The 9,421-nt window shown below is 34.7% G+C and overlaps 1 protein-coding gene across 1 annotated transcript; it reads left to right on the top strand.

Annotated features, from left to right (window-relative positions):
• The first annotated feature begins 644 nt into the window (after positions 1–644).
• LOC145836476 (solute carrier family 12 member 2-like) lies at positions 645–5,908 on the top strand. The gene is made up of 5 exons (XM_082944273.1): positions 645–1,000; positions 1,226–3,197; positions 4,754–4,987; positions 5,242–5,421; positions 5,675–5,908. The coding sequence occupies exons 1-5, from the start codon at positions 645–647 to the stop codon at positions 5,906–5,908; spliced, it is 2,976 nt and encodes a 991-aa protein (XP_082800399.1).
• Positions 5,909–9,421: the final 3,513 nt, after the last annotated feature.

Below are 9,421 nucleotides of genomic sequence, written 5' to 3'. Positions count from 1 at the left end.
TAATTACTTGAAATGAATGTATTGTCAAAGTAGATTTAATGTCCTGGACAAGACGATAAAAGATATCTGTGGTGTGCGACCTGATAACCAAAAAGTTCTTCGTGCAACAGGTCCTAGGACTAAATATTTTGAGCCTTTTTTGATTGTCGTTCAATATCATATCATTAATATAATATATTGATAATCTAGTTTTAAAGTGTTTGTTACTTACGACAAAACTAAAAAATAATTTTAAATCTTATTTTTAAAAATAAGCCTTTTTAAATTAAAATAGTACTATAATTAATTTCAGTTCAGAGTTGAATCTGATAGTTTTTCTAAATAAACTGCAATAACATTTTCTAAATTACAAACGAGACCATAGTTTTTAAACTGTGAAAGTAGTTTATGAGGTTCTGCAATCAACTCTAAATAAAATTATTTTTAAATCGTTGCATTAATTTATTTTTTCAATTGTTTCATAATCAAATATAATAGCTTTTAGGAAATTTCTAAATGTGCTAAAAGTTATGTTATACGCTCGTTGCAGTAATATGCTATAAAATATAGCCACTTATAATCTCTGCCGATAAAAGTTAAAAAGTGCGTTTAATACTGAGTTAACAAGTGTATTAAGTTTATATAATAACTTATGAAAATTTACAATGTCAACATCAACTACTTCGAACGAAGTCCAGCACAAGTCGAGCGTTTCACAGGTCGGAGCACCAACGACAACCGCGTCCGTAACGACCGTATCCTCCTCCGTGTCTTCCCGGGACACCACCCTCCGGGCCAACTGCATGACTGCTGACTTTGTCCAACCGAAGACCGAATACTACAGGATGACCAATCCGAGGGAGCGGCCGCCAATCGACTCTCAGGTCGGGTACTCGAGGCAGGTTGACGACGGGAAAAACAGGGAGTCAGTTGCCGGTAGCAACCCGGTCAAGTTCGGGTGGATCATCGGAGTACTTATCAGGAGCACCTTGAACATTTGGGGTGTCATGCTCTTTATTAGGTTGGTTGCAACAATACATACGACAGTTTTTATTTAAGTTAGTGCGTTACAAAAATTACTTTGTTTGCAAAAATAATTAAAGTTGAGTGGTGCGACAGTAAAAAAACAAAATCTTTAAAACATCACTTTTATTTGGTCCTTTAATTTGTAATATAAAAACTTAATTTAAGTTTGCTAAAAAAATTCTTTAAAGTTAAGGTAGTTTCGTAAAGTTTTTAACTTTAGGCTGTCTTACATAGTGGGAGAGGCGGGGATCCTGCAAACGGTGGTCATCATCGCGTTGTCCGCCCTGATAACCACCTTGACTACCACTTCCATGTCCGCAATATGCACCAACGGGATAATAAAAGGCGGCGGGGCCTACTACCTCATCTCAAGGACGCTGGGGCCGGAGTTCGGCGGGGCCATCGGCATAATATTCAGCCTGGCAAACGCCATAGCGGTGGCGCTGTTCGTCGTGGGCTTCTCGGAAACGGTGAGGGACCTGATGAGGGAGGGAGGGTCGTGCATCGTTTGCGACGAGGAAGGGGTCTGGGACGTGAGGATCATCGGAGCGATCACTCTCGTGGTTTGTTTGGGAATCACCCAGCTGGGAATGGCGTGGGAGGCGAAAGCGCAGCTCGTCCTTCTGCTGCTCATGATCGTGTCAATTCTGAACTTTGTGATCGGAACGTTCGTAGTCGGGGGCGGGGAGAAGCAGAAAACAGGGTTTCACGGCTACAGCGGCCGGATATTCGTCGAAAACTGGAGTTCTTCTTACAGGAAAGAAACTTTTATGACCATGTTCGCGCTGTATTTTCCCGCGGCGGCCGGCATCCTTGCGGGCTGCAACATCTCGGGAGATCTGAAGGACGCGCAAAAGGCTATTCCGAAAGGCACATTCTTGGCGATCGCAATTACCACAAGCGTGTACGCGGGAGTGGTGCTGATGCTGGGAGCGGTTCAACTTAGGGACGCCACCGGACTCGAAACAGATTTCGTCGGCGTCCAAAATTCAACCAAGCTTTGCAACGAAACCGCGTGCGCGCTTGGCTGGAACTTTTACAGGGAAGGAGGTTGCAGATTAATTGCTCCTCCAGAAGATCAGGAAGCTGGTTATGTTAAAAACAAGTGTCCTAATGGCCTGATCAACGACAACCAGGCGATGGCCAGGATAAGTTTGGTTTATTACATCATAACGGCCGGAATTTTTTCCTCAACTCTTTCGTCGTCGCTTATCAGTCTGGTGAGCGCGCCTAAAATTTTCCAAGCTGTGTGCAAGGACGAAATATTCCCAGTTTTCAACTATTTCGCCAAAGGCTATGGGGTGAACAACGAGCCGAGAAGAGCGTACGCATTGGCCTTCTTAATCTCGCTCGGGTTCGTTTTGATCGGAAAGCTTGATATGATCGCGCTGATTTCAACCAACTTTTTTCTCACCTCCTACACGCTAATCAACTTCAGCTGCTTCTCGTCGTCGCTGTGCAAAAGTCCCGGATGGCGGCCCTCCTACAAGTACTACAACATGCACGTGTCTTTGCTGGCGTCGGCCATGTGCTTCGCCATGATGTTCCTCATCAGCTGGTACACGGCGCTGGTCACCATCGTCTGCGTCGCCGCCATCTACAAGTACGTCGAGTTTTCCAAGCCCAAGGTGAACTGGGGCAGCTCGGCGCAGGCGTACGCGTACAAGCAGGCGCTCAAGTACTGCCTCAAGCTGAGGCGCGTCGAGGAGCACGTGAAGAACTTCCGGCCGTCGGTGCTCGTCCTCACAGGCGAGCCGAGCCACCGGCCGGCCCTCTGCCACTTGGCGGCGCTGGTGACCAAGAAGACCTCGCTGATGGTTTGCGGCAACGTGAGCGACACCTACTCGTTCGCCGAGGTCCGCAACGAGCAGGACTTTCTCAACAACGAAAAGTACAAGGGCTTCTACTGCTGCGTGACCGCGCAAAGGCTCGACGTCGGCGCGCTGAGCCTTATGCAGTCGGCGGGCCTCGGCAAGATGAGGACCAACGTGCTCATGATGGGGTTCAAGAACGACTGGGAAAGTTGCAGGGACGCGCGGGGCTACACGCAGACGATCAAGTCCGCTTTCGACATGAAGTTCGGAGTTTGCGTGCTGAGGATCGGCATGGGACTGGACGTGTCGGAGTTTTCGGAGGAAGTGGTGAACTTGAGCTTCGACGTCGAGCAGAAAGAAAGCGAGAACGGATCAATGGTTAGGTGTTTGTTTGTTTTTTTTATAGGTATAATATTTAACAATCTTGGAGTTTTGTAGCAAATTTATTTTTTTCAATATCATATGTACAAAACATGTTCGTAAACTATTAAAATATTTATACAATTAGTTTTTCTGTTTTGAAAAGGAAGAAAGTTTTTTGTAGAGCAAACATACAAACGTTAATATCTAATGACAGCTACTGGTTAAAGCTATACTTGACTCTAAAAGGTTTTGTTTTTGTTTTTAGTAAATGAGCTTAAAATAAAAAAAAATTATAAACTGTTACTTACCAACTTTGAAAACAAAATTTATTATTTGTAAGGTAGTGATGAGTTAAAATTAGTAGCAGGCAATTCTCTTTTTCAGTTTGTATGAAAACTTCATGTATAAAACATTAAGTTACTAAAAAAAGTCAATGAAAAACTTAGATGGTCAAAAACAGGAGCGCGTTTTGACTGGTTTAATGTTTTCTGTGCCACCCAGGAAAAGCAAACTGGTATAAACTTTTAAAATAGTTTGCGAAAAACACATACCTTATGTAACTTTTATAAAAATTAAAATTAAGTTTATATCTTTTCAAAGAACAACGTCAATAATGACGTAGGTCTCCAAGTTTTTTATAGAAAAAAAAATATTTACTATATAATAGTTCAATAACTACCAACGAAGCACATATTTCAATTTTCAGCCAAACGAAAAATTTTCAGTCAAAATTAGCTAAACAAAATTGTTTATAAAACTATTTTTGAATGAAAGGAAACTTTTGACATAATTCCATCTTGTTTTTAGTTTTACAACATCAGAAAAACCGTAGTTGTTTTGGATTAAGTTGTAAAACAAATATTCATGTCTGCTACTAGTTTGTAATCAATGATATAATTAATTTATGGATAAACATTTGATTTTTCACTAAGTCGTTTTTACTGGAATTGTTTTACTAAGTAATTCATTTACATAGTATTGAGTATTGTTTTCTGTTATTAAGACAACTTGATTACTAATTTTGATTAGTACTTTGTTTTTAGTTTCTTATGTATAAAAATTTTTGTTATACAATGTATTACAATGCTTTACAATGTAAGGCAAAATTTTTAAACTGACAATAATAACAGGACTTAGGTTTATATCTAAATTATCTTACTAAATGTTAAATATCCGGATTACTTATAGGACATTGCAGTTTGTTATACTGGCATTTTTAATCTGTTTAAAGTTTGATCATTATTATATACCGTAGAAATTTTAGACAGTTATGCAGTAGACAATTGTTAAATTTTCTAGTTGTTACAACATAAGCTACTACAGAAAATATTTTATTATTTAACAGAAAAAAAGTACAACCCTCTTGAAAAAATTCTAGACACGCCCCTGGTAAAAACATTGAAATCAAATTACCATTTAGCACAATAATTATAACTTATAAAAACAAAAATTTGAACTATATTTAGTTTTTAGATAGATATTTTTTGCATTAAACTTTCGCGTACTACTTTTAAAGGTTTTAGTAGTCTAAAAACCTCTGCTGCTAAAAAATTAATAAGAAATTTGCCCAGGCGAGCTTCAGATCGTTGGAGCAAGTCAGGATGAACCCCAACGAAGCTGAGGAGCTGAAAAAGAAGAAAGACTCGATCGTATCCGCCCTCACCCAACTGCAAGGAGATCATCGAGACAAATGCATTGATGTTTGGTGGCTGACGGAGGACGGGGGGCTGACCGTTCTGCTGCCACAAATAATCGCGAGCAGGCAGCAGTGGAGCGGCTGCAAGTTGAGAGTCTTCACTATGAAGGTACAAGCTTGAGTTTATTTCATTTGTTCAAAGATTTTGACTAGTGCTGTGTGCGGTCAAAGGTTGTCAACTTTTGTTCAAGCTTTGTAAAGTTAGTTTACTCTAACTTTTTTTGGATCAACATTAAAATATAATATACTTTTTGTATTCACTAATTTATTAAGAAAATGTATTAATTCTAAACAAATGTAACAATGTTTGTCTTTCAAAGATTTACTTTAAAATAATTATAAAAACAAACTATGACGTCACAGTCGGACAGTCGATCGGACGTCAACATGGCGAGGATGATCAGCAAGTTTCGGATCGATTGCGAGGACGTGCAGGTCATCGATGACGTGAGGCAGAGCAGGCCGAGCGAGGCGAGCGTGAGAAAGTTCGAAGACAAAGTGAGCAGGTTCAGAACGGACCGAGCTGATGCGGAACCGTGGCAGGTTGCAAGTTGTTTATAAAAACAAGTATAACTGATGTTTTTAGAAAAATATAAAAAATTTTGGGGCTGATTCATTCAGCTCGTCGATAGTTTGTCTAATAGCTCGTCGGAAGGTTAGCTGTAATAATGCCTAACAAAACAAAAAGTTATTCTCTTTAAAAATGAACTCTGTATTGAATTTTGTTCTGTATAAGGAATATGAAATTTAACTTGAACAAGCACATTTAATTTAACTAAATAAAAATGAACACCAGATATCAAACGAGGAGTACGATAGGAAAAAGGAGAAAACTCTCAGCTTCGTCAGGCTGCAGGAGCTGCTCCAGGAGAAGTCGAAGGAAGCGGCGCTGATCTTCGTCACGCTCCCGCTGTTCAAAGACGTCAGCTCTTCTTTGTACCTGGCGTGGCTGGACGAGATCACCAAAGACCTGCCTCCCGTCGTGCTCATCCGCGGAAACCAGACTTCCGTGCTCACTTACTGCTCGTGAGAGGAAAATGTTTATTTTTCCAACGTATTTATTCTGATAAATTCTTACATATTTAAACTATTTGGACGTTTTTGTGATTTTTAATGTAAGTTTTTATTTAATATTATTATGTTAATTTGTTATAAAAAAACGCTTAAGCATCGTAATCTTTCTTTTTTTTTATGACAAAAAAGGTTTTACAGTTTTTGATATAAGATATAAAATTACGGTAACTTGAATAAATTAAGAATCATGTATAAATAAGAAGTTTAGTTATCTACAATTTAACGTTTTTTTATAAAAACCACGCTTTTTTTTTATTTTTATTTATGCTTTATATCCTTACAATTCACAGAATTAATTTTATAAGAGTATCGTACACTGTAAGACAACTTTTACTTAATTTATTAAGAACTACCTGTGAATAATTTTCTTTAAAAAGCAAACAAATATTTAAATGAGCTGTATTCAAATTTTTACAGTATAACAATTAAATTAAAAAATGTTTAGTGTTTACAAATTTAATACAGTTGTTAAAAGTTCTGGTTTTTCCTTGAGTATATTTAAAAATAAATCAAAATAGTTTTAAAATGAAATTAGTAGAGTATTCTATTCAGCTGTATTTGTATAGCAGTCTCCAGAAAACAAATAAGTTATAATTTCTTTAAAAGTGATGCTTATATTAGTATATTAGTTTTAAGCATTTTACTTTGTTGACTTTAAAACTGCTAGTAAACTTGACAATCTGTCTGGTTTGCAGAACTGCTGAGTCAGCAAAAAAATCTTTTTTATGTTATTTTTTTGTTTTAGTTTTAAAAACTTTATATCTTTGATTACATTTTAATGTAAATAAGTAAGGTGGGTTAGAGAAAAGGGTATACTTTAAAAAAATAGCTATAAAAAAAGTTTAAAAACTCAACATATATGCAATTCAGACTGACCTTTAATTATACCAATCTAAATATGCTAATAAAACCACAATTTTCAACATTAAAATTGATAACCTTCACCTTTGAACTGTTCGAAAAACTATTTAAAAATATTTCAAAGCAAACAAAGAAAAAACTTCAGTTTTGAGAGATGACCAATTGAAGACTGTCAAAATTTAAACCTCTAATACCTAGCACGTGTTGTTCTTTGCAAAAAAGGCCAGAAAAGACGTTTAAAATGAAACATGTGACAGTTGTTTATGTTGCATCTTAAAACTACAAAAAACCACCCAGGCCCACACACGGTACATCGAACTGACATATTAATAGTTGTTATGACAAAAGGGGTCAAAATCCATCAATATTGCTGGTTTAAACAGAACCATTCCGTTAATGCTCAATTTTGACCATGAAGCACACCTGTTAACAGTTAGAAGGTCAAGCCTGCAATTGCTAGTTGATTTTTAAACTTTCTTATTTTGATAACTTGTGTTTTTTTTAAATGTAATTTTGCAGTAATGAACCATTGAATTCTTATTTTTTTATATATCTCAGTAAAAAAACTTTTTAAAGATTTTTTTTTATTGGAATATACTATAAAATATTTAGCTATATACTTTAGTTGTTTAGTTTACTGATTTAAATAATATTTTATAACCTGTAAAGTTGCAAAAATGAGTATAACAGTTTTCTTTTTTTTTTAATTAAGTAAAGAAATATTAAAAGTTATACTAATATAACTTTCGATTAAAGTGACTGTTGATTGAATTATAATTTAAGTTTAACGTTACGTTTAAGTTATTTCAGCCTATAATGTATTTAATTAAAAAAAACAACACTAAATATAAAAAAGGCTTTGTTACTTAATTTATTGCGTCGTCAAAATTAGAAAACCAAAATGATCAAGACGGGATTATATCGCTGTCACATCATAAAAAATATAGTTTCAATAAGCTACTTAAAATCTCTATTTTTAAACTGAACAACTCAGATATCGCTTTTAGTTTAATATAAAAGGAACGGGTCAAAATTTCACGAAGACACAATTGCACGAAGGTACTTTTGCACAAAGACAAATTTGCAAGACAGAACAAAATTGCACGCAGACAATTTTGCACGAGCTACAGCTTTGCACAAGAGTAAAAAAAACAGAAAAAAAACTAAAAGATAGACTAATAAGAAAAAAAGGAAAAAAAAAGTCACTGACCGAGGGTAAGGGTTAGGATTAACGGTGTTAGTAAAAAAAAAAATAGTAAAAAAAATTAAAAAAATCAACCCGTGCAAAAGTATCATGGTACAATTTTGTGTCCTCGTGCAATTTTGACAACTACCCTAATATAACAGTGCAAGTTACAACAATTTTTTGTTAACAAAGTTATGTAGTTGATTAGTTAAAGAAAAAAGCCAAAGTTTGTTTTCTAAATTTAAAATAACCAAGTGTGCGGTATTGTACTCTCAAAACATTTTTAAAATAATTGTTGAGCAAAAGTCATAAGTATATTAAACAAGCATGTTTAAACTAGCATTCTTGGATTATGGTTTAGCATATCCTAGTTTATACTTTACATAAACTTTTACACAAGTAAGTTTATTAAATACTTCTACTCAGAAGAACTAGAATACAAAAGATCTAAATATATATGATAAAGTTTTTGAAGATTGTCATTACTTTTTAACAAAAACATGTGCCTTTTATTATACATCTTATACGCGTTTATAGATTTTTTTTCCTATTAGTTATCAGTTTTTGAAGTCATAACTACAATGTGCTAATTAATGACTGAAGTGTTTGATAAGCCTTGAAAAATAAACATAAAGTGCTTAAAATTGTATTAATTAGGTTATTCTATTAACTAGATTATTAAAATAACTAATAAACAAAGTTTTAACTTTTAGTACTTAGTGTTTTTGACAGAAAAAAAAATTATTAAGAAGTCAAAACGAAATAAATTTAAAAACTAAATGAAATTTACAAACAATTTCTAGTTGTAACTAACACCTGTCTTACATGTGATCTATACAGTAATTTCTTTTGTCTTATAGATGCCGTTTTGAGTTTAAAAAGTAAAGTGTGTGAATATAATTGCGTAAAAGTAGACTTTATTGTTCTTAATATTTTTTATTTCAGCTGTTAACAAAACTAACACATTTGCAAAAACTATGTCGCACAAAATAATTGTTGATTTGCTCAAAAGTTGCGGTCAATTAGTTGATTTAATTGTAATTCTAAGTGATTTTAAATATCATTGTCTTACTCTTTAACTTCAAATAGTAAAATTTCACAAATCACGACGACAAAAGATGTATGTTGCTTCTCTTTACATTTCTCTGTATCTCAATAAAAATACAGAAGCTTTTTAATTCGAGCGGGATAGTAAGCCTTTTTTTTTGGCCTTTGTGACTTAATTATCTTTAAAGTTATTAAAACTAAACAAAAGCATTTTTTAGTTTTTTAGTGTATGTAATAATTTTATATAACTTTGAAGGTTTAACTTGTTTTGAGTTGACACGTTTAATAAATTTCTGAATAAGGTAATTATAACTTTTCAAGCAAATAAGACGTAAACTTTTTTAAAGTACTAAATATTAGTAATTTAAATACTAT

This window comes from Thalia democratica, chromosome 5 (assembly GCF_965202585.1).
Source record: "Thalia democratica chromosome 5, ktThaDemo2.hap1.1, whole genome shotgun sequence".
Lineage (NCBI taxonomy): Eukaryota > Metazoa > Chordata > Thaliacea > Salpida > Salpidae > Thalia > Thalia democratica.
The sequence above is the reverse complement of the archived record's forward strand: the minus strand, read 5'-3'. Positions and strand labels throughout refer to the sequence as shown.

Coding starts and splice junctions, on each gene's coding strand:
- LOC145836476 (XM_082944273.1), top strand. CDS start 645: ATGTCAACATCAACTACTTCGAACGAAGTCCAGCACAAGTCGAGCGTT. Junction 4,988..5,241: donor TGAGAGTCTTCACTATGAAG/GTACAAGCTTGA, acceptor ATGACGTCACAG/TCGGACAGTCGATCGGACGT. Junction 5,422..5,674: donor CTGATGCGGAACCGTGGCAG/GTTGCAAGTTGT, acceptor AATGAACACCAG/ATATCAAACGAGGAGTACGA.